The sequence below is a fragment of the Haliotis cracherodii genome, unplaced genomic scaffold, assembly GCF_022045235.1.
Source record: "Haliotis cracherodii isolate W230 unplaced genomic scaffold, xgHalCrac1.p SCAF_11, whole genome shotgun sequence".
Classification (NCBI taxonomy): domain Eukaryota; kingdom Metazoa; phylum Mollusca; class Gastropoda; order Lepetellida; family Haliotidae; genus Haliotis; species Haliotis cracherodii.
In genome coordinates, this window is record NW_027266266.1 from 2,270,104 (window position 1) to 2,296,240 (window position 26,137).

General features: G+C 42.7%; 1 protein-coding gene across 1 annotated transcript; it reads right to left on the reverse strand.

Annotated features, from left to right (window-relative positions):
- Window positions 1–2,744: 2,744 nt before the first annotated feature.
- On the reverse strand, window positions 2,745–17,197 carry LOC139456090 (cytochrome P450 3A8-like). The gene is made up of 14 exons (XM_071237612.1): window positions 17,109–17,197; window positions 16,273–16,366; window positions 15,655–15,707; window positions 14,648–14,744; window positions 12,752–12,868; window positions 10,463–10,551; window positions 9,954–10,096; window positions 9,380–9,510; window positions 8,218–8,332; window positions 7,552–7,709; window positions 7,233–7,321; window positions 5,891–6,028; window positions 4,098–4,260; window positions 2,745–2,973 (listed from the first exon to the last, which is right to left on the reverse strand). The coding sequence occupies exons 1-14, from the start codon at window positions 17,183–17,185 to the stop codon at window positions 2,881–2,883; spliced, it is 1,557 nt and encodes a 518-aa protein (XP_071093713.1). The 5' UTR covers window positions 17,186–17,197; the 3' UTR covers window positions 2,745–2,880.
- Between the last annotated feature and the right edge of the window lie 8,940 nt (window positions 17,198–26,137).

The following is a 26,137-nucleotide window of genomic DNA, read 5'->3' on the forward strand; positions in this document are numbered from 1 at the left end:
AATATCTTATTAGGATTAACGACCGCTTCCGGGGTCTAGCGGTAGAGCGGAAGGTCCGGGGTTCGATTCCCTGCCGCGTCATTCCAAAAGACGTTAAAGATTGTACTTATTGTTACCCTGCCTGGAGCTCGGCATTAAGGGGCTAAACAAGGACTGGTTGGCTTGGTGTCAGTATACTGTGTCTGAGTGGGGTATTCATGTTAAACTTAAATACATTCCACACGCCCATATTCCAATTGCGTGGTTCGATACTCATGCTATCAATCACTGGATTGTCTGGTCCAGACTCGATTACTTACAGACCGCCGTCATACAGCTGGAATATTGCTGAGTGCGGCGTTAAACAACAAGCAAACAAACAAAGCATTCAATACACTCATGAATGGAATATAATCTGGATTCTTTCGCGTCAATACCTCTGATGCGCACGTAAAATCTCTGACAGTGCACGCCCGTATTTGTCAGTACAGTCACTAAATTTAAATTCTTCATAGAATTGGGAGATTTCTAGATTCTGATTGGCCATTCAGAGGTTATCAAATCACAATAAACCCCCATCAGATTGATACATTCGATTTGACAGCCTATTCACCGCGGAAGCCAATATCCAAAGAATGGTATGTACTTTTCATTTATAGTCGGTAGGCGTTTTGAAACCTACAAAGAAGTTGTATTTCAAGTTTTGGTTACAAACGAAAGCTTGAGATTTGGGGCTTTTGGATAAGAGACTGTGAGAATCACAGAGGTTATTATACAAGCGTGTGTCACACTGATTTTACGAAACGAGTGTCAGAATCCATGTATATCTTACGTACAGAATAAAATATAAAAGGCAGTAAAGAGGGTTTGGGTGATGCTGGCAGGCAGACAGGTTAGGATCAGGTTTCTACCCCCTCTACAGGCAGCTCAGAGAGCGAATGGGACTTCTCCTAGGGGGCGCTGCCTTGTAGAGCCCCACCCAGAACTTCAGTGTGAAGACAGCTCAACTCTGCAGCTCCTGTTTCACTTTTCAGGCCACTTTCAGGCCAGCTGACATCCTCCAAGCGAATGACTCTGCAGGGTTGCTGGACTTCTCAACACACTGCACATAATCTCGATGCAGTAGTCGTTCTGAAAGCTCCTGGCCAGTTGACACCATCCCCGAGGATGATATGGAAATGATCCGAAACGTACAGAAATTCGAACTGAGGGACGATGACGTCATGATAGCGGCATAACCGAAATGTATGTGATAAGAACGTGAGATTGACGATGAAACGATCCTCCCTCTCTCTCTTAGGTGTCGATTTATTTGTCACAATAAGCTGCAGTGTGTTAAATGTTTGTTTTGGTTCGTTTCTTAAGTACGCAAGCGGGATCACTTTCCACATATGTGCTTCCACTTCTGAAATATGTCCGAATTGTTACCTTTTGTCGGTGTGTGTACGTCTCACTGATGCCGTGACGTATTACAGAGTAGAGTTAGAGTAGCTTCCCTTTGAAAAAGGACAGTTGCTCTAGCGGACAGACCGATGGATTGCCGCGAAAGGCAAGTACGGACAATTTGTGTAAGCAGTTGTTGTTTTGCATATATGTAGTTGCGTCACTTTATAAGAAACAGGTTTATGTTGGAACTATACCGGCTACAGTGTCACTGTCCGACTGACATCACCTACCTTTTGACGTAATATATATTAATGCACACATTCCAGGAAAACTTGCAAAATGTTTGTGAGAGATGGGAAGAGATTGTCGAGCACGGAATTGAAGAGTGAGTGAGTGAGTGAGTATGGTTTTAAGCCGCTTTTAGCAATATTCCAGCAATATCACGGCGGGGGACACCAGAAATGGGCTTCACACATTGTACCCATGTCGGGAATGGAACCCGGGTCTTCGGCGTGACGAGCGAACGCTTTAACCACTAGACTACCCGACCGCCCCTCGGAATTGAAGAATGACATTATATGATAAAGAGGTTATCACGCTTGTGTGTGTTGGGGATGGTAAATATCCTGTATTAGGAATAAACACTGTGTATTCAGCTTGCTAAAAGCAATGCTTATTCCCAATACAGGATATCAACCAATGGATCGAAATGTTTATATTTCAAGGATTATGAATATATTTACTTCTTTTAAGCATGCGAGGAATAACCTTATCTGACAGTGCGTGTCCAAATGCCCATACACGCTTACGTAACGTAACGTAACATACATGTATCTACAAAACATACTTGTCGTAAGAGGCGACTAACGGGATCGGGTGGTCAGGCTCGCTGACTTGGTTGATGCATGTCATCGTATCCCAATTGCGTGGATCGATGCTCATGATATCAATGACTGGAGTGTCTGGTCCAGACTCGATTATTTAAAGACCGCCGTCATATAGCTGTGATATTGTTGAGTGCGGCGTTAAACAACAAACCAACCAACCAACCAACCAATCTACAAAATATACTCCTGGCAGTGATTAACATCATGTGCATACATATGTAACAGTTGTGTGCTTAAGACCTCCCAATATCATAAGGATATAATTTAATATTTGTGCACCCGACCCACATCCGAATATATATTGTGGACCAATTTGCCTCAATAGAGATATAATACCCTGCTTAATCGAGGATGATCAGAACACTGCAATGATGATATGACCATGAGGGACAATCTTAAAATATTCAAACGAAAGAAACGGGTCGTTTTGAAAAAAACCATGATTTAATAAAAGATTTGATCATACATGGGGATCAAAATACTGTGGTACATTTTCTCGTATATATCGCGGACAAATGAGGTGGGAAGCACACTAAAAAGCACTTCCAAGACAATAGTGACTCACAATCGATAAATTGGTTACCAATGATTATTGATCGATCAATATTAATCGATCATCGAACCATGACTATCGTTTTACAGTTGGCTGCCTTCTCTCCACGCCCACATAAAGGTCGTGTGCAGCTCGGGTGAATGACCCCTTCTCCAAGGTCACGGGAATCTAAAACAGAAGAACGAAGACATCCGACTGCCGTTATATGCTTTTTTCTGATTGTTTGTTTGTTTGTTTGTTTGAATCGAGCGCGGTCTTCGGCGTGACGTGCGAACCACTAAGCTAACCCACTTCGGTAAAACCCACGAGCACGGGTATGGTGCAATCTCATTAAAATCAGACCTTAGTTCTGGCTACCGCTATACAAAGATCTGAGGACATCCCACTACGGGTCACGTCAGACCGACCTTGCGCGAACTTTGACCGACCAAGAGAATGACCAATCAAAAGGCAGCTTTCTCGTGCTTTACAGCACTAATTTCAAATTGGCGACTACGCTTCGAAACATATTTTGACAAATTCTCGATTACAAATTTGAAACCTAAACAAAAGAACATTCTGGAATGGCTAATAAATGGTCTATAGATTGTATGGATTCAGTCGTTAAAACTGTAACTATCGTTCGGAATACCCCGTGTTAAAGTTTTCGAGGTTGTATGATTAGAAATCTTTCGACTGTCACTTTCATGATCTGGTAAGCGACGCTCTCATTTGTCGGACGAAAGGTCGTTCTGACGTGACTCCTAATGGGATGTCTTCAGATCTTTGTTTAGCGGTAGCGAGAACTAAGGTCTGATTTTAATGAGATTGGGGTATGGTGCTGACAAACCAAGAAACATAATCGGGGCGAACTGGCGTGCCCAAGGGACGCAACTCTGCACAGCGAATTGCGGCGCCTTAGACGACTGAGCCACCCGTGCCCCCCGAAGACAAAGATACCGACGCCATGACAATGTTTGTTTGTTTGTTTTTTAACGCCGCACTCAACAATATTCCAGCTTTTTGGCGGCGGTCTGTAAATAATCGAGTCTGGATAGACAATCCAGTGATTGACATCATGAGCATCGATCTACGCAACTGGGGTACGATAACATGAATCAACAAGTCAGCGAGCCTGACCACCCGATCCTGTCAGTCGCTTCTTACGACAAGGAGTTCATATGTAGTGAAAGGTGCAGTGTTATTTGAATCTAATATTCAGTAACCTTGTAAACGTTCATCCATGTTGTTTCAGATACTTCCCTGGAAACATATAGTATTGTATGAATCAGCCAATCAGCAAGTAAACGAACCTGTGTCTCCGGAGTTACCACAAACCGGAAGTTCTGTAGCAAGGCCACTATCGCCATCTTGGCCTCCAACAAGGCCAGCCTCATTCCCAGACAGTTCCGGGGTCCGACGCCAAACGGCATCCACATGTAGTCGTGCAGCTCGTGCTTGTTCTCGGGGAGGAACCTGGAACAACCAAACAACCAGTCCATTGCTTCAAGCAACTGTCGTGATACATCGAGGAGATTAATCTGCTCTGTTTTGAAATTTGAGATAGTTTGTCTGAAGATTAGATAGCAAGTATTTTAATTTGGAACCGAGCGCTTTAGACAAGAGGTATCTAATCCACAGTTAGACAACCTCGAATTTCAAAACACAGTATGTTTACCTCCATTCTACCGTGACAACAATTTTAAAAGCGCGTTTAAAACGGCGCTCTCTTGGAACGTGAATCAACACATGGTCAACCAGGCCAGCTATCTTAGAACGTGAATCTACACATTGTCAACCAGGCCAGCTATCTTAGAACGTGAATCTACACATGGTCAACCAGGCCAGCTATCTTAGAGTGAGTGAGTGAGTGAGTTGGGTTTAACACCGCTTTGAACATTATTCCAGTTATATCACGGCGTGTCAGCTTAATGTGGGAGGAAAGCCCGAAGTGATGAAGGTCTCAGACGTTTACCACTTCGGCGAAAAGCTATCTTAGAACGTACCGACAAGGGATCACAGGTAGGAACAAACATAAAACATATTACTCAAGCTCAAGATTAATTAGTTGGCGGAATATTCTTTGGTTCAAAATAATGGTTACAGTATACATAGTGTTTCAAAAAAGTTTGATCAAATAACCTTCTATAAGTATATATTTAATTGCATATTTGAATTGCTTGGACCAAATCCTTTCTTGGAAATCAGCATGACATCTTCCATTGTAGGGGTCACAGGTTATCGAAATAGCGAAAAGAAGGCTAAACTAATTATGTAACAGTAAAACATGTTCAGAATGACCATCTCTCCGTCCCGAACTTACTTCAGTTACTCTGCACAGTCCATGGCTGCCACAGTAGTGTTTCACGGTGACAGTGCTATTTACAAATTGCATGAAACTAGGGGACAACACCGATCTGCAGTTATGTTCACCTTCACGGGATGAATTAATGATGGAAACGAGCCTGCTGGCATAACCTGATTACCAGCACCACCATGAAGTAATGTTGAATACCGCCGTTTATAGCTGCAAACGTGTCGGCATTGGGACACAATGAATATGTGCAACTGCTCATTTTTGTGACCGATGATTGTGTGGTCCTGACACCCTGGTCAGTGTGTGTTTTACTGAATTGTGTGCGTTCTGATATTTGATATATATTTCATCATTTTTGATAAGCTGTTGTTCTGATATCGAAAGTATACAATAACCTAATGGGTTACCGGCAGCCATTGCTATGTGCATCTTGGCGAAGGCTATAGATAGAACGATGTTTATTTGCATGTTAATTTTGAGGTCTCGAATGGAATTAGATACCTGATTTTAATCTTATTTTGTCCAATCAGAATAAAAAAGTCTTCGATGTCTGGTATAATTGTTTTTACACATGCCAAATTCATTGTGCAGAGTTGCCTCCCTTTGCAGTGCCAGGATCAATTGGTCGTTGGTTCGAATACTTGATTCCTCCGATAAGGACTCTTGGCCAGCGACGTGTCCGAGCTCATCTACGATATGTGTCACTTTATCTCTCCTCTCACGTTATATATAACTGAACTACTGTTCAAAGCGACGTTAAACCCACCTCAGTCACAAGACTTTCCTCACCTGTCAGGGTCGAACTTTTCAGGTTCCGGCCAGAACTCGGGGTCGTGGTGTATGGCGTAGACGGGGATGACGATGCCGAGTCCGGCGGGGATGTGGTAGCCGTTCATTGTGGTATCCTTGGCGCCAACTCGCTTTGTTCTGAATACAAGAATCATTTAGAGAAATGAAAACCCTGTTACGGTCTGCTTAGCACACGAATCACCTTATGTACTTCTAACAGGATGCCGCGCCACTGTTGAACACAATTGTGTATTGGCATAATAATAGTTAGATGATTTGTGAAGACTTCTATCATATGTGATGAGTTCCAGGAAGGTATTGTAACAGACAGTCGGGCTGCTAAGCTGCAGCTTAATACTTGAGTGGTGTAGCCTAGAGGTTAAAGTGTTCGCTTGTCACGCCGAGGGCCAAGTTCTATTCCCCACAATTTGGTAAGCTCTGTCTTGGTGACCATGGGTTTTGCCAATCACAATAATCTGGCGAAACAGGATTCGAACCTATGACCAGCGGATTCTGGTATGTCGGTGTCGCTACTTTGTACAGCCACACCGCACTTCTTCCTTAGTCAGAGATGAGGGGATGCAGTGGTATCGGTCTCAGAGTCCCCAGGATCTCTACTCATCTGGTTGCCGGGGGATAGAGTCTCAGAGTCTCCGGGATCTCTACTCACCTGGTTGCCGGGGGATAGAGTCTCAGAGTCTCCGGGATCTCTACTCACCTGGTTGCCGGGGGATAGAGTCTCAGAGTCTCTAGGAGCTCTACTCACCTGGTTGCCAGGGGATAGAGTCTCAGAGTCTCCGGGATCTCTACACATCTGGTTGCCGGGGGGATAGAGTCTCAGAGTCTCCAGGATCTGTACTCACCTGGTTGCCGGGGGATACAGTCTCAGAGTCTCCAGGAACTCTTCTCACCTGGTTGCCGGGGATAGAGTCTCAGTGTCTCCGGGATCTCTATTCACCTGGTTGCCGGGGGATACAGTCTCAGAGTCCCCAGGATCTCTACTCACCTGGTTGCCGGGGGATAGAGTCTCAGAGTCTCCAGGATCTCCACTCACCTGGATGCCAGGGGATAGAGTCTCAGAGTCTCCAGGATCTCTACTCACCTGGTTGCCAGGGGATAGAGTCTCAGAGTCTCCAGGATCTCTACTCACCTGGTTGCCGGGGGATACAGTCTCAGAGTCTCCAGGATCTCTACTCACCTGGTTGCCGGGGGATACAGTCTCAGAGTCTCCAGGATCTCTACTCACCTGGTTGCCGGGGGATACAGTCTCAGTGTCTCCAGGATCTCTACTCACCTGGTTGCCGGGGGATAGAGTCTCAGAGTCTCCAGGATCTCTACTCACCTGGTTGCCGGGGGATACAGTCTCAGAGTCTCCAGGAACACGTTCTCCAGGTACTGCAGCTTCGTCACCTCGGTGTACGTAGGCTTCTTCTGTACAGAAACACGTGAAATCAGTGATGGCACACATGGCCTTTAACTCCTGGTAATACTACCGTCAGAATATTACTATGTGCCGCTGTAATTACAGCTCTTAAATGTTTCTGACAAGTCTGTCCTGTGACGTTACTGCATACAGTTAGGATTAGGCATGTGTAATGATGACATTTGAATCGTTCATCAAATCAGTCATAAAGCACGTTCGTAGCTGTCACCATACTTACATTTCCTATGTGTGTCATTATCGACTGGTACAGCCTCTCTTGGATCTCGGGGTGCGTGGCGAGGAGGTAGGCGGTGAAGGTCAGAGCGTTGGAGGAGGTGTCGTACCCGGCGAGGAGGAAGATGTGAGAGTTGCAGAAGATCTCGTAGTTCGTCAGACCTTAAAAAGTAAAGAATCTTTGCAGAACTTTTGAATATGGAAAGGGTTTTGTCGCTTTTATTTACCATAAACCAGGTGTCCTAGGAGAATTCCATCATTCAATTATGTGTCAACCAATCACGCGACGTATCATATAACGGTCAACCAATCAAGCGACGTCTCCTTTAATAGTCAACCAATCAGGTGACGTATCATGTAATAGTCAACCAATAAAGTGACAAGTAAGAATTCAAATTAAGCGAACAATACCAATACTATAACTCGTTATCAAATGTCAGCTTCTTATAAGTATAGGTATCAACTCTTTCTTTATATGTACGACACTATGATCGTGGGTTCGAATTCCATATTATCCCTGATTCTGATCCTTGGTTTGTCTGCACCAGACCCGTGGGTTCAACTTCAGTGACAAACGTCTGAGGCCTGCCTTCCTCCCACATCAATCAGACTCTGGTGATATAACTGACATACGAATCGGTGTTAAACTGAAGTCACTCCAGGCCCCTACCTCGCTTCTTGTAGTACTTGAAGTCCAGCAGAGTCTCCGTGTCCTCGTCATCCGGGCCTCTTGCAGGCCCCTCTTTATGGGCGTCCAACATCGTTTGTAGAATGTCACGGTGACCCTGACATGAAATAGTGTTGCATAAAAAACATTTAGGTCAATAGGAACATCATTTGCGATCAACAGCCAAACCTCATCGTCAAGCCTTTCAATGTATCATGCCAAACAGGTCATAATGTTTACTTATGTAACTTACATCCATACAAGTCATTCTCTAAAGCGAGTGAGTTAGTGAGTGAGTATGGTTTCTCGCCGATTTTAGTAATATTCCAGAAATATCACGACAAGGGACATCAGTAATGGGTTTCATACATTGTACCAATGTGCAGAATCGAACTAGGGAAATCGGCGTGACACTTCAACCACTAGGCTACCCCACCGCCCTCTTCAAATCAAGTCTCTTACGGTTCACAAGTCTATGTCCATCTAATATGACCGGACTCCCTGGTTGAACGTACTGTTGCTTCACAACAGACCCGGGGATACGGATGGACCTCTAAAATATGGCGCAATTCGCAGCGGAGAATTCCGTATCTTACCTGTGCCAGGATCCGCTAATTTGGGTCAACAAAAATACGTGTTAGCTGAAGTCCTGTTCAAACCGGTGTTACAGCCAAGTACCACTCACTCACTTAACAATGTCATTAACTAGGAACCCATTTTGTTTTATTTTCAAAATCACTCTTGTACCTGGTCGTGCAGTCCTCGTGTGTTCGGATCCTTCACTCATACTGTGCTCATGTGTTCGGATCCTACACTCATACTGTGCTCGTGTGTTCGGATCCTACACTTATACTGTGCTCGTCTGTTCGGATCCTACACTCATACTGTGCTCGTGTGTTCGGATCCTACACTCGTCAGGACCATACTGTGCTCGTGGGTTTCACCAAGACGGTACAAATCTACGAACTAGGCCACTCTGGACCTTTCGTCAACCAATACAGCGAGACCTGCTTCACACGGACGGTACCCGTATCAGTGAAATAGTACGCTTCCTTCGTAAAACTGCATGTTGCCATTTCCACAAATGTATCTCAGCGCTACGAAGATTTAACTCCCATACTCTAAAATAGTTTTACGACAGTCCTCATGCTATTCATGAACTCACCGGGCTGGGGTCCCTCCTCCTGTCCTCGATCACCTGTTTTATCATGGAGCGAAATTTGGCTTTATCTTTGTCGTTGTCAAGTAGTTTAAAGTCAACCTTTTCAAACAATGACTTGGTGAATGGGAACAACACTGAAAGAGAAATGTAAACAAATCATGGGAACGCAGTAATATCTCTTGAACGATAAGGTAGCAATGGAAGGACACTTGGAAACATAGGGAATGTGAATGTCGTTTCTTCAAATTAAATCGGTTTGAAAGTTTAAATTAGGTTTCTCTGTCCTCTGTTTCCCTCAGGGTCCGTCCTTTATGGAGAACCCTTCCTGTAAATACATTTGTTGTTCTTACAGACATATATATGTTCTCTGGTTCATAGTATGTATTCGCCTGATAGGAGTAAGTATATACATTGAAACGTTGTGTTCCTCAGTATAAAGAAGTTGACATCTATTAAATTCTCTTCCTTCGGTGTATCACTTCTAAATGCCATTCAAAGACCTATGCTCGTCTTCAGTATTAAGATTTTATCAGAATTAAGGACGAGATGTTGCGAGATGTAGCGAGATGTGACTCACGTGTGATCAGGAAGAAAATAGGGAAGGTGAGCTTCATGGCTTTCCGGCAGTAGATGACGAAGATGTTCTCTGAGCGGTGGCTGTCGAGGTCGATGCTGAAGCCGGTGTTGGCGATAACGTCCATGGTGTAACATCCCATTAGGCTGGACAATATATATAATACTGCGTGAAGAGGTGTACTGACCAATGTATTCTAGTAGCTGTTCCAAGGTTAGATTTACAGGTTTACAGAATGTCAGTGATTTAATTTCCTGTATGATGTCACAGTACAAGCCTTACATCCTTAAACCCACTCTACCAAAAAATGTTCCTTTCAAAAATACCCAAATTCACAAATACATTCCTTTTGTCCTTCATGAATGGGGACAAAATACAGACAAAACTATATATAATTACGTGTCTTTAATACACGAAGATTAAAACATCCTCTCCAGGAAAACTCTAAAAATGTATAAATTATCCATATTCAGGGTTGTGGTTTTATTGTGCCAGCCCTAATCGAGCCTTACTGTTTTAACTCGACGTTTTTCTTCTCCTCCACGTGTTTATCCACGTTCTCCACCAGGAGCTCGGTACACCTTTCTATCAGCACCATCATCTGGACAAACCAACAAGGTCAATCATATCACCGTCATTTAGACAAACCAACATGATCAATCATATCACCATCATTTAGACCAACCAACATGGTCAATCATATCACCGTCATTTAGACAAACCAACATGGTCAATCATATCACCATCATTTAGACAAACCAACGAGGTCAATCGTATCGCCATCATTTAGATAAACCAACATGGTCAATCATATCACCATCATTTAGACAAACCCACAAGGTCAATCATATCACCATCATTTAGACAAACCAGCAAGGTCAATCATATCACCATCATCTCGACTAACCAACAAGGTCAATCATATCACCATCATTTAGACCAACCAACGAGGTCAATCATATCACCGTCATTTAGACAAACCAACATGGTCAATCATATCACCATCATTTAGACAAACCAACGAGGTCAATCGTATCGCCATCATTTAGATAAACCAACATGGTCAATCATATCACCATCATTTAGACAAACCAACATGGTCAATCATATCACCATCATTTAGACAAACCAGCAAGGTCAATCATATCACCATCATCTCGACTAACCAACAAGGTCAATCATATCACCATCATTTAGATAAACCAACAAGGTCAATCATATCACCATCATCTGGACAAACCAACAAGGTCAATCATATCACAATCATTTAGATAAACCAACAAGGTCAATCATATCACTATCATCTGGACAAACTAACAAGGCCAATCATATCACCATCATTTAGACAAACCAACATGGTCAATCATATCACCAGCATCTGGACAAACCAACAAGGTCAATCATATCACCATCATTTAGACAAACCAACATGGTCAATCGTATCGCCATCATTTAGACAAACCAACAAGGTCAATCATATCACCATCATTTAGACAAACCAACAAGGTCAATCATATCACCATCATTTAGACAAACCAACATGGTCAATCATATCACCATCATTTAGACAAACCAACAAGGTCAATCATATCACCATCATTTAGACAAACCAACAAGGTCAATCATATCACCATCATTTAGATAAACCACCATGGTCAATCATATCACCATCATCTGGACAAACCAACTTGGTCAATCATATCACAATCATCTGGACAAAACAACCAGGTCATTCATATAGATTATGATCAAATTTAACAACAGTTCCTTTTGAGTTTTTTTCAATTGCATAAAGATAATGGTATACCTTCCTTTGTCCCTCAGTGTATTACCTGTTTTCTTGTTTACTTGATCCTGTTTCATCCCGAGTTGAATTGATGTTTCAGTTTACCTGTATAGAAACCTGTTTTGGTCCATCTGCATCTATTTACACATTTCGGCATGTCCTGAGTGAACGCAACTGTGCATACTTAATTTTACATATACACAGTTGTGTGTTGTTACTTCAAATATGTATCTGTATGCGTTTACCTGTACATATTTACCTGTTTGAGTTCACCTGTATCTATTTACATGTTTAAGTTTACCTGTATATATTTACCTGTTTGAGTTCACCTGTACATATTTACCTGTTTAAGTTTACCTGTATCTATTTACATGTTTGAATTTACATGTATATATTTACCTGTTTGAGTTCACCTGTACATATTTACCTGTTTAAATTTACCTGTATCTATTTACATGTTTGAATTTATTTGAATATATTTACCTGTTTGAGTTTACCTGTATATATTTAGCTGTTTGAGTTTACCTGTATATATTTACCTGTTTGAGTTTACCTGTACATATTTACATGTTTGAATTTACTTGAATATATTTACCTATTTGAGTTTACCTGTATCTATTTACATGTTTGAATTTACTTGAATATATTTACCTGTTTGAGTTTACCTGTACATATTTACATGTTTGAATTTACTTGAATATATTTACATGTTTAAGTTTACCTGTATATATTTACCTGTCTGAGTTTACCTGTATATATTTACCTGTTTAAGTTTACCTGTATCTACTTACCTGTTTGAGTTTACTTGTATATATTTAGCTGTTTGAGTTTACCTGTATATATTTACCTGTTTAAGTTTACCTGTATATATTTACCTGTTTGAGTTTACCTGTACATATTTACATGTTTGAATTTACTTAAATATATTTACATGTTTAAGTTTACCTGTATATATTTACCTGTCTGAGTTAACCTGTATATATTTACCTGTTTAAGTTTACCTGTATCTACTTACCTGTTTGAGTTTACTTGTACTGAAGGTTGGACTGAGGACACAGCGCATGAACTTCCAGTGTTCGTCGTAGATCTCAGCGATACAGTCCATCACAATCTTGGGCATGGGACCGAACGTCTGAAGAAAGATCACTAACATTCGGGAACATACAGTTTTACTTCACCAGTATCTATAACTAATTCGTAATTTCTCTAATGATACCATATCACAGTTAATATATTCAACATCTCTCCGACCCATTATTTTCTGCTGACCACTTTTATGGGCATTTGAAACGGTACCCATTCTTGTCATAGCGCCGACCCGTGAAGATCCGGGTTAGAACGGGTCTTCAGCAACCCACGCTTGTCATAGCGCCGACCCGTGAAGATCCGGGTTAGAACTGGTCTTCAGCAACCCACGCTTGTCATAGCGCCGACCCGTGAAGATCCGGGTTAGAACTGGTCTTCAGCAACTCACGCTTGTCATAGCGCCGACCCGTGAAGATTCGGGTTAGAACAGGTCTTCAGCAACCCACGCTTGTCATAGCGCCGACCCGTGAAGATCCGGGTTAGAACGGGTCTTCAGCAACCCACGCTTGTCATAGCGTCGACCCGTGAAGATCCGGGTTAGAACGGGTCTTCAGCAACCCACGCTTGTCATAGCGCCGACCCGTGAAGATCCGGGTTAGAACTGGTCTTCAGCAACCCACGCTTGTCATAGCGCCGACCCGTGAAGATCCGGGTTAGAACTGGTCTTCAGCAACCCACGCTTGTCATAGCGCCGACCCGTGAAGATCCGGGTTAGAACAGGTCTTTAGCAACCCACGCTTGTCATAGCGCCGACCCGTGAAGATCCGGGTTAGAACAGGTCTTTAGCAACCCACGCTTGTCATAGCGCCGACCCGTGAAGATCCGGGTTAGAACGGGTCTTTAGCAACCCACGCTTGTCATAGCGCCGACCCGTGAAGATCCGGGTTAGAACGGGTCTTTAGCAACCCACGCTTGTCATAGCGCCGACCCGTGAAGATCCGGGTTAGAACGGGTCTTTAGCAACCCACGCTTGTCATAGCGCCGACCCGTGAAGATCCGGGTTAGAACGGGTCTTTAGCAACCCACGCTTGTCATAGCGCCGACCCGTGAAGATCCGGGTTAGAACGGGTCTTTAGCAACCCACGCTTGTCATAGCGCCGACCCGTGAAGATCCGGGTTAGAACGGGTCTTTAGCAACCCACGCTTGTCATAGCGCCGACCCGTGAAGATCCGGGTTAGAACGGGTCTTTAGCAACCCACGCTTGTCATAGCGCCGACCCGTGAAGATCCGGGTTAGAACGGGTCTTTAGCAACCCACGCTTGTCGTAAAGGGCGGTAGGGGCAGCCTGGTGTTTCGCATGTCACGCCGAAGGCCGCGTTCGATTCCAGACATGGGTAAAGTGTGTCATTTTTGGTATCCGTCGCCTTGACTTTGCTGGAATATTGATTTAAACGGCGTAAAAACGAATTCTCTCACTCTTGAGGAATGGTTCGGAGTGGCACTGAGGCTAGTGAAATGGATACCATTCATAATTTGTGAGTTGGATGCACGTCGCTTTGGGCTGTATTTCAGTTATACATGAGCGTTAGCTTGATGTGGGAGGAAAGCACGAAGTGATGCATGTCGCAGAAACATTTAACATTGGCGATACTTACGAGCACATTTATAGTGCTGACAGAAAAAAGCGTTTCAGAGCATCTCAGAAATTCGATCCTGTTCCGACTAAGGGACACAACTCTACGCAAACAGTCCCGTACCAATGAAGGTTCCAACTACAATGTACATGCATTAACTGCCGCCCTCTAAATCAGTGTATGCTATTCGCTGAGGGTGAGAATGTACGTTTTCCCTGAAAATAAATGTGTCCTCTGTCCGTTCACTCACCGATCTGTTGACAAAGTTGGAGAAGTTTTTCACACAAATCTGTTTGATCATGGTCGGGTCTGAGATGAGGAGGGACGGGATGCGGCCATGGAATATCCTGCAACAGAAGATAGGATGCCCAGCCTTTGACAGGAAGTACATGTGGTCCAATACGAAGTTTCCAATAATAATAAAAATAAAAATAAAAATAATAATAATAATAATTAAATATATATATATATATATATATTACAAAATCCCAAATGGAAACTGCTTTCATCTGGACTTTGTTTCCACTTTTATGTTTTTTGGTGTCATTTGAATCATAAAGTAATATCAAATTAAAGCGAACATTCGACCCTGAATACACTGATCATCAAATCTAACTTCCATTTTTACAACGTGCTCGTAAAGTCTTGGTCCCACAAACGATGCATACAACATGTAATGTACTGCATCTTTAATATGCCATTGTCTGAATCGTTGTCTTCAAGAACTGCAGTGATAGTCTGGTTCTAATTGGTGTAATTCATTGGTATTAGCGACATATGGCACGTGGTCCTGTGGTCAAGCAACGTCGGTCGCGGAGAGTCCTTGGATGGGTGACCGCGTTTCGGCTTCTGAGCGTTTCTAGGGTATCGGTCCTGCCCCACACTTCGCACATGTAACACATTGTTAACCGTCTAGCGCCTCACAGGCTGCTTGGTTTGTATACTCCTATTCTGAGAATGATTGTTGAGTGCACACTGATCAAGTAACCTTTGTTCGAACGGTGCCTCTGTGAATGGGTACCCGGTAGAATGAGATGGCATTGTGGTTGTTAACCTTCTAACGCCTCACAGGCAGCTTGGGTTGTATACTCACCAGGGAGCTGAGAATTATTGTTGAGTGCACAGTGATCAAGTGACCGGGGTAATAATAGCGCTTTGTTCATGCCTCTGTGTGGTATGGAAATATGTGCAGTATAAATGACTTATTATTATGACAATAACACTCATATCACTTTCATAAACTATGGTGATACTTACCCTACAACCCGACCATGTTCTTTTATAAGTCGTTGATCGCACTTGATAAGGCCCTGCGAATAAAACCATTATCTGTCAAACGGTGATATCCACAAGACTTAGTTTGCCTATACTTAGGGGTGATGGGGTAGCCTAGTGGTTAAAGCACTCGCTCGTCACGCCGAAAACCTATGTTTGATTCCCAATATTTCTGGTGTCCCCCGCCGTGATTTTTCTGGAATAATGCTCAAGCGCCGTAAAAACTCACTCACTCACTCACTCACTCAACGCATGGCTGGTTCATTACATCATTCAACATACACATAAATGACAGGGGCGAGGTGGGAGATTTTATTTCGCTTTGCGTGTATTTGTTAGCGAAATGTGAAAAAAGCCAAATATAGGATGAGGGGTTGGTTATCTCCCATGAAAAGACTTTAAGAAATATGATTTCCCAACTAATTCAAACCCGGACTCCCCACGGACTGAAGTGGTGTAAAATTTATTATTTCCTCATACTAATTTGTCTGTAATTCATTATGTCAAAAGTATCTGATTGTATTACATATTTCATTGAATATAAGAACGCCTGTAACCAACAACCACAAGTGAGGAGGTTGTTTTTGAAGAGTACTGTACCTCAGTCTGGTAGTTGGTGATGACGCCAAGCAGCCCGGGTTCCGGGGCGGGGATCCCCATCTTCTTGAACATCCCGTGAGTCCATGTGGCGTATCTGGGAACAACACCTACAACGTCACTGTCGTCGTTGACACATTAAAGTAGACACATGAGGGCTACCATCGACGAACGCTACCCATTGCATACATTGGGGTGGAAGCTGAACATAAATCCCTTACTGACCACTGTCAACACCATCCCCTTGGGCACGCCAGAAACCTAGGATTGTGGGTTCGAATCCCGGTTTCGCCCCGATTATGTTGCCAGGTTTGTCAGCACCATATCGTTCTTTATGAGTTTCACCGAACTGGTAAACGTCTGAGACCTGCATCACTTGGGGCTTTCATCCCACATTAAGCTGACACGCCGTGATATAACTGGAATACTGTTAAAAGCGGCGTTAAACCCGCGATATTAATTGGAATGAAACAGTGTGCCAATGAAGATCATCATGCTTTCACTAACTGACCCTGTTCTCGGTTTCAAAGCACAAGCCAGTAATATGGGCCCCGGTCCACGAAGTGATCTTAGTGCTACGATTAAATTGTCGTTTGTCTGATCCATCGAAAAGCATGTTACGACCGTCTTAGTACTAATTAAGGTCGCATTGTGGGACGGGACACCTTTAAACACCCAGGCGGTGGGAAATCTGACCCTTTGTAACGAGAACATTTTACCTTGTGTACTGTTGAAACCTGTGCTATTTAGGACACGATGACCTAATTTAAAACCGACGTGACACAAGCACCCCCCGACATCTGGCAGACTGTCACGTGTCAGTCAATGCATGTACTCACATATATCCAGCTGCAATAAGGCATGCCACACCTACAGCGACGGCCGCTAGACATAGTAGGACGGACAGCACGTCCATTTTGTTGGGGCCTACCTGCGGCCGGCGTTGATAGGCGCCCCAGCAGTCCTCAGATAAGAGGCGGTTTAACCCACGTATGTTATACAGGGTTGATACGGGCAGACGTATTGCACCATGTTGGTCAACGCGGACTGTGTTTACAGTTCTTATAACGGGGTGATTAAATCGTAACCGGGTTACAAAGGAATTATTACCACCGGGAAACAATTTAAAAAAATATTTTCGTGTAATCTTGTTTGTGTCGAAACACATGTGCTCTTGTTCATAATGTAAGTTACCTATATTGAAATACACAACAGAGATCGATTATCCAATAACATGCTTTGTACCAGTTCATGACAATATCTATTAGAGTATCCTTTTAATAATTTTCATTTTCTTCTTTAAATTGGGTTCGAATCCCGGTTCGCCCCGATTATGTTTCTAGGTTTGTCAGCACCATACCCGTGCTCGTGGGTTTCACCGAAGTAGTAAACTCCTGAGACCTGCATCACTTCGGTCTTTCCTCCCACATTAAGCTGACACGCCGTGATATAACTGGAATACTGTTTAAAGCTGCGTTAACCACTCACTCACCCCTAAAGCCTTGCATTTGGTCTTGGCTGCGTTGTGATGATTTGGACTAAGACATTAAATATATGGGTAACAAATGACATTTACATCCTTGATCTGATGTCGTTCACGTCAACTGCCGCTGGTGGCTAAAATGAAGCCAAAAGGAAGGTCGATGGTGATGTATTTAAAACTGGTATCAAAGTTGTGCTTTGGTCCATAAGTTTGCAGTGTTTCGGCGACTGTTTTTAGCCTTGTAACGTATTGATAGTATGTGTAATGTTGTGATCCAGTCCAGTGTTCAAGGTGGGCACGGGTGGCCCTGTCGTCTAAGGCGCCGCGATTCCCTGTGCAGAGTTGCGTCTCTTGCGCACGCCAGAAACCTTTGATTGTGGGTTCGAATCCCGATTCGCTCCATTTATGTTTCTAGGTTTGTCAGCACCATACCCGTGCTCGTGGGTTTCACCGAAGTGGTAAACGTCTTAGACCTGCATCACTTCGGTCTTTCCTCCCACATTAAGCTGACACGCTGTGATATAACTGGAATACTGATAAAAGCGGCGTTAAACCCAACTCACTCACTCACTCAATGCTCAAGTGTAGAGTCTGTTTTGCCCGGCCGTGTATGTATATCAGAATAACCTGTGTGTTTTAGGAGAACATTATAAACACTTCGATAAAGCAATTATAAAAAAAAAAATGCTTTATTGAAACATCGGTGCATATTGATGCAGTTGCTACTAATCCTCCACCAACAGTATCCTCCGCACCTTGTTCATTATCAGTCTTGCTGGACAACGGTTTACCGGTCTTTTCCGAAACGTCGCCGTTACATCAAAATAAGGAACTATTTATCCATAAATTGTGTCTGCTTTGTCATGAGTCAACTTCTAAGAAATGCCTATCAAACAATTCAAAATTGGTCTTCAGCAACCCATATCATAAGAGGCGACTAACGGGATCGGGCGGTCAGGCTCGGTGAATTGGTTGATGTATGTCATCACATCCCAACTGCGTAGATCGATACTCATGTTGTCAATCACTGGGTTGTCTGGTCCAGGCTCGACTATTTACAGATCGCCGTCATCTAGTTGGAATAGTGCTGAGTGCGGCGTTAAACAACGTTAAACAAACAACAACAACAAACTATCAGTGTAGCCACATGTGTTTGACTTTAAACAACGAATAAACAAACCATGTTTTTATATAACATAAAGTTTACTTAAGCGTTATAAGAGTGGTAGATTTAGGTACACAAAATATCGTGCATGCAACCGGTCAGGCAGAGTAAACTTTACTATACAAAATAGGTAAGTGATCATGAACATTTTTGGGGATATATTATTTTTGTAGAGAAGACTAAACATACAATTTCATAAAAATATCCAAGAACAATTTATTCATCACTAACTTCTTTTGTACAGTATATTTCAAACAGAAACGAAATACTTTCCTTAGACCTTATGATCAGACAAATATTTCCTGCGCCCGCACAAAATCATGTCGATCTCCCTATGAACGTTAAAACATTTGAATAAATCCTAGCAGTTTGGTTAGGGACCCATCATTTATTTTATGGATGTGTCGGTCAGAGGGAATCAGTGGGGATCTCCCTAAAATAACACTCTTTATGGGGAGGGACAGGAAACAAAATGGACATTTTGGGCATTTTGTCTTTCAGGGAAGGTAGGATAAGGTGTAGTAAGGACACAGGGAGGCCATCCAAAAATATGACAAGCAATAGGGGAGGGTCATTATTTTCAGTACCTTGGTGCATCTAAAACCTCCGACCCATCCCCAACAGGGAAATAAATGACCGGTTCCGTAGTCTAAACATACGTAACATGTATTACTTGAGGTTGAAAGTATTCCTAATAATGTTGAGTGGGGTTACCGAGCACTATGACGTCACCCTCTATTTGCTGTGCGGAGTAACACCGTGTGGTTCACCTAACAACATCACAACAAAGCCAAGATAACGTTGGGCAACAGATCAAGGGATATAGTTCTATGCTATACAACTTCTTTATTTCAATGACTGCAATCAGGAATGTTTAAAAAGATATTTTCAAAATGATTTATGTATTTTGTACGCACACATATCATTATAAATTTGTGAGACAAAGATATGGTTTCTGATATGGTTTCTTTTAAAAGTTTAACATCTTTCTAACTATTTACTCACATCATTAAGTTTTTCCACCTTTGATCATTGTGTCGAACTATCACACACGTGTTTAGTTTAATAATGTACAGTTCGGAATGTTTTAAAAAATATTTTCACAATGATTTCTGCATGTCGTATGCACATATATCATTAAACTTGTGTGAGAGAAAGATAAGGTTTCTTTAAAAACTTTGTTCACCTCTTTCCAACTATCACTCATCCCTATGTAACTCTCTCAAACCAAAAACAAATAAAGCAATAAGAAAACAATAACCCTACAACAAATCTTTTTTTTCAAAAAAGTGAAAGCAGTGCCTTAGAGACATGAACTTGGCATGGCGTCTGGTGGACAGGTGTCTGTCTAGGCCGACCACGCCCAAATGTTATTGCAACCCCAAATGTTATTGTACTTGTCCAAGTCGGGAAATTACACTTTTTGATTTGCCAAACATTCGTGCACTTTGGGATATTGACGTCCCTACGCCATTGTACCCACAATTCGCCCTTCTGTCTGTTCATTGAGCTGCTGACTCGGGGCGTTTTTAAGCCTGTGCTTAGCGCAGTTAGAAGCAATTCTAGAAGAAAGATCAGAAGCTATAGAGATTATTAGTTAAGTGAGTTTCCTTGTAATAAATATAATATATTAGGAATAAAAAGTGTCTTATGCATGTGTGAATACAATGTGTGAACGATCAACCTAGTTTATCATGTGGCTGCACATGCTCTGCAGCCATGTTTGTACTCATAACTCGTCGGTTAGCCGCTACCTGGTCTTAATGGGAACATGAGTTGAATCAATGTATGGATTGGTTAACGCATATCCATTATATGATAAATGGATTTATTTCACTTGTTCACAAAGTGTCGCAGCGTACAGTCAAATCTGGCCAACTAATGGCTATGCGACATATCAAACTGAAAACATCATCCCCAGAGAATTATCAGTTTCGATTAAGTCCCGAAACAGATTCCATTTGGTACAAAGAGCAAAACTGTGATGACAATATTATATATCGACAAAATAAGGGAACTAGTGATTTGAATGTAGCTGTCATTGAGGTGTGCATTTACAATACGTCTAAACGCAACAGCTAAAAACATTGAAATTTCACAACACGCTTTTCAAAACAACACGTGATGCACATGCATACTAAAGCCAAAGTATGATGAACATAGGCAATATTGGCTTCAACGCTGTCATCATGTATCGCAATGAAAGTTAGAAAATTCTAACCCCAACAGTCATCCATGCGGACACGGTGTCAACTTTAGGGGATGATGCTTCATCCTTTGGCACTGTTCACATGAGGGGAGTTCATGGGGGAGGGGGGCTCGAAGATGATCCAAGACCTTCAACTGCCACCACCAAGGAAAATGTTGATAAAATACATGATATGACTGTGGATGGCCGACGACTCATCACACGTCACATAGCCTATACAGTGGGCATCTCTCCTGAGAGAGTTGAAAATGAGGAATGTTCCGGGCAGGGCAAAGGTTTCAGCAAGCTAGGCTCTGATGCTGCTGAGTCTGATCAGAACTACTCCAGGTTCGTCATCTCTCGTGAAAATTTACGTCCTTTTGACCCAGGTGATTTTGTTGAGTGATTTGTACCCATGGATAGCCTTTGGCTCACTACTTCACTCAGAGGCTAAACAGCAGTCACAGCCGAGAAAACACAGAGGCTAAACAGCAGTCACAGCAGAGAAAACACAGAGGCTAAACAGCAGTCACAGCAGCGAAAACACAGAGGCTAAACAGCAGTCACAGCAGAGAAAACACCTATCCTTAAATTTTTCTTTGAAGGCAGTAAGTCTGTTCACTGGCAAGGTGATGGCTTCGGACATCTGGGATTCAAAGGATTCCAACTGGTGGACGTCTGCAAGAGATGTCAGACCATTAATGGCCAATATTACGCTAATCTGCATAGGCAACTGCATCTCAAAGCTAACCGTCGTGGAAAACTCACTGGAGGAATGTTATGCCAACCACGCACCTGTGCATACATCTGTTGTCGCCATAGCTGCAATGCATGACTGCGATTTTGAACTTATTGAGCATCTTCGTTATTCAACAGGTTTGGCACCAGCAGACTTCCAGTTTTTCCCAAACTTGAACAAAAAACAACTGTCTGGCAAGCATTATGCAAATAATGATGACGTCATTTCTGTCGTAGAGGGCTCTGTACACCACCAGGGGGCAGCGTTCCAAACCAGAGGGATTCAGGCACTCCAGGATCGTTGGAAGAAGTGTGTGAACCATGGAGGGGATTATGTTGAACAATAATTTGCCACCAATTATACTCAGCCACCCCTCAGATTACTTCTTTCACTCAACATTACACGCACCCTTCACATCCACATCTGATCTGCAATCTATTCAACAGCATCCAAGAACTTATTCAACGCTGTCCTCACGGTGCCCAGGACTGCCGCGATGCTCATTCCTGAGTATATACCAAACTCAATGAACATGCGGAAGATCTGTTGTTGCTCCTTCAATTCCTGAATTAAAAAAGATAATTATTATAAAAAAGGAAATGAACCCATAACTGTACGTACATGAACACGTTAAAATTGATAGAGTGCATTTTAATTAAATATTCATTGTTTCGATAGGCATTACATAGATGTTCCCGGACGACAAAGTAGACACAATTTATAGATAACAACTTCTTTATTACTGTAAAGGCGACATTTTGGTAGAGATCCTTACACCTTGACAAGCAAGACTGTCCATTTATCCATTGTGTCTATTCAGCCTAAACTATTCCACCTATACGGCAACGGTCTGAATATAGATCGATGTTAGCCACACCAGGGACTGAACACGAACAACGATCCACGCCCGACAGGCAATGAGTAAATAAATCACTCGATCCTCTTTAGTTTGCCATTACGACAAGCATGGGGATACTGGAGACTTAGTCTTCCCTGGAATCCCGACAGGTTCGCCTGAACAGTGAGTGAGTGAGTGAGTTGGGTTTAACGCCGCTTTTAACAATATTCCAGTTATATCACCGCGGATCAGCTTAATGTGGGAGGAAAGCCCGAAGTGATGCAGGGCCCGGTTCCACAAAGCGATCTTAGCGCTAAAGCGGTCGTAACTCTTATACTTTAACATAGACCCAATAGACATAGACGATAATCGTAGCGCTAAGATCGCTTTGTGGAACGGGTCCCAGGTCTCAGACGTTTACCAGTTCGATGACACCCACGAGCACTGGACCACCCGTGCCCCCTCACCTGACAGACATGCATACACATACAGACAGAAACATCAACACTTACATCCTGAGTTCGACACTGAAAGTTGGCTGGGAGTGCCAGTGCCATCCCTGCAGCGTCCTGACCTCTGTCACACAGAATAATCCTGTACCTTTCTGGGTTGCTCAGGAGAAGTTTCTGGGTGGCTGCGGTTTCTACCTCTTCTTTAAACTCCAATGCTATTGCCACCTGTGATGGCAACATTATTATGTTCAAATGGTTATGTGAATATGTGGTATTCACATGGTGATGATATTCAAGTTATAATGTATACAACCTTAATCAACAATATGAACAACGGTTCATATTTGGTAATTTAGTTACCGTAACTGGATAAATCGTTTAGTTCACTGTAACTACCACATCTTATGAATTTGTTTAAAAAGATATTTTCAAAGGGACTAAGGCGTTTTATTAATAATTTCAGTTTAAAAGAAATTTTTTGGCAAATCGTCATCCAATGAAATACAGTAAAACCACATTTAATCGATGTCCATATGAGCGCAATGCATAGCCTACGGTGAACTTTAAACTCCCGTAGAGAATTGATCCTCATTGGCCCACTGTTTCATGCCATGTTTCATGATGGTGTAGTGGACCGTGAGTGAGTGAGTGGGTTGGGTTTAACGCCGCTTTTAACATTATTCCACTTATATCGCGGCGTGTCAGCTTAATGTGGGAGGAAAGCCCGATGTAATGCAGGTCTCAGACGTTTACCACTTCGGTGAAACCCACGGGTAATTAGGTGATCTCTGACATCACGTTTGACCAACTGAAAAGGCTGAAGCCAAAAGCCACCCATACGGACATGGTGTCAAGGTCATGTATAGAGGATAAAGCGCCTTGCTTTGTCACTGTTAAGAGGTGGGCCGCAGAGTTCAAGTGAGAAAGAGAGCGCCGACACAGTATGTCATGACAGAGTTCAACATGACAAAGGTCTCATCACGCTGGGGCCAAGGCTGTTGACTCCTGATCAGAAACGTTCCTAGTGAGATTATTTATCGTTCTGAAACAGACCCAGCTGTAACCATGGATGGGTCTTGAGTTCAACAGTCAAAGCAGTAAAACATCTAGCGTCTCCTCCCCCGAAGAAGGCACATTCTGTGAAAACAATTGCAACAGTATGTGGGCCTCGGAGGGGATTAAGTTGATAAATAATTAATGACCAACTCCAACAAGGCATTCCATAAAATTTATGAACTTTTTCAGCCACCCATCGTACAGACAGACATACAGACAGACACACACACACACACGCACGAACGCACACCACACGCGCGCACACACTCACCACATACACACACAGACAGACAGACAGACAGACAGACAGACAGACAGACAGACATACATACATACATACATACATACATACATACATTGAAGATAAACAGGAAAGCAGGAGGAGCTATGGTCTGACATCGGTACTCCGCTTTATTCGAACTGTCTCAACACAGATTCGACGGGGCACCGGAATTTGAGGAAAGGATGCTTCAGTTACTGTATATATTTCCCCTGATCATTGGACCAGATAAAAACATCCTCTGTAAAGTGATTCCTACTTTCATGGAGGTGAGGTGAAATGGGGTTTAACGACGCGTCCAAGATTATTGCACTTATATAGCGACGTGCATGCACCTGTGCGTGTGGCTGCTTGTACTAGTCCGGACTGATGCCGATTTATAGTGTTAGCACACTGAGATACCATACCGCAGTTTAACATGAATATCCCACTCGGACACAGTATACTGACTCCGAGCCCCTTAATGCCGAGTGCCAGACAGGGTAACAACAAGTACCATCTTTTAACGTCTTTTGGTATGACGCGGTCGGGGACCAAACCCCAGACCTTCCGCTCTCCGGGCAGACGCTCTACCACTAGACCACGGAGGCGGTCCTACTCTCATGGAATAAAATCACTTAGCTCATTAGCTGGTTGAACTTTGTGAGGTGACTTATCCCATACCTCAGTGAACTTCTCTTTTTGCAAATCGATCAATTAGGTGATGCAAGCAAGGTGTGAATATGCCATATAAGTAAAAGCAGCAAAACCCGTTTCCATATTCAGAAGAAATATCCGCTAAAAATAGAGTCCATTGTACGAATCCGGCTATATTATGAGCATGTTATTGAAACAGTGCCAAATACCCCGCTGTGCTCATTTAGTGTTACATGAGCAGTCCCACGCTGAGGAATATTCGTCCTATGGTTGGATCTATGGATATACTGGACGGACATCTTCCCGAGGCTAGGGAGTTAATTGACTTAAAAGTCCAGTTTCCATCCTTAGGGAAATCGAAATTCGGTTCCTAGACTGACGTGCAGATTTCGGTTGATTGCGGGATTTTCAAGCCAAATATTTTCCAATTTTTTTAGTGTTTGTAATCACTGTGCTCACGTGATTTGATGCACTTCGCGGGGTAAGACCCTTTTTATTACAATCTAGATCTTAATTAGCGATCAGATCGTCTTGACTGGGTGCCGCTATTTTGTTTAAAGTAAATGCATGAAATATGATAGGTGGAATCTGATTGGTGAATAGTAGGAATTTCGTAATAGCCATTGCTGGCGCTCCGATCGAACCATGAAGTTCCAGCCTGATTCTGCAAGGGTGGAAACTGGACTTTTATAGTGAGTTTGTGAGTTTTTTTGTGAGTTAAATACATAGTAGGCTATTTTCATTCTCAGCTTCAATTTCTTTAAGCCACAATTTTTTATTTTTTTTCTGCTTCGATTCCTGAAAGGCGAATTCCCCTCTCTTCTTTTCTCTGCTTCCAATATCAATTTTTCTTTTTCAATTTCCATAGCCAATTTTTCTCTTTCAAATTCTATTTTTTTTCAAATCAGCGTTTTTCTTCAAGCAATACCGGAGCATCATGATCCAAAATTTCTTCCTTAACAAGGTAAGTTATCAAACTTTTCTTGACATCAGCCATGAGCATACCCGAATTGATGTCAAGTTTGTAATGT

Coding starts and splice junctions, on each gene's coding strand:
- LOC139456090 (XM_071237612.1), bottom strand. CDS start 17,185: ATGGACGTGCTGTCCGTCCTACTATGTCTAGCGGCCGTCGCTGTAGGT. Junction 10,552..12,751: donor GTACAAGTAAACTCAAACAG/GTAAGTAGATAC, acceptor TGGTTTGTCCAG/ATGATGGTGCTGATAGAAAG. Junction 7,322..7,551: donor TAATGACACACATAGGAAAT/GTAAGTATGGTG, acceptor GTTTCTGTACAG/AAGAAGCCTACGTACACCGA.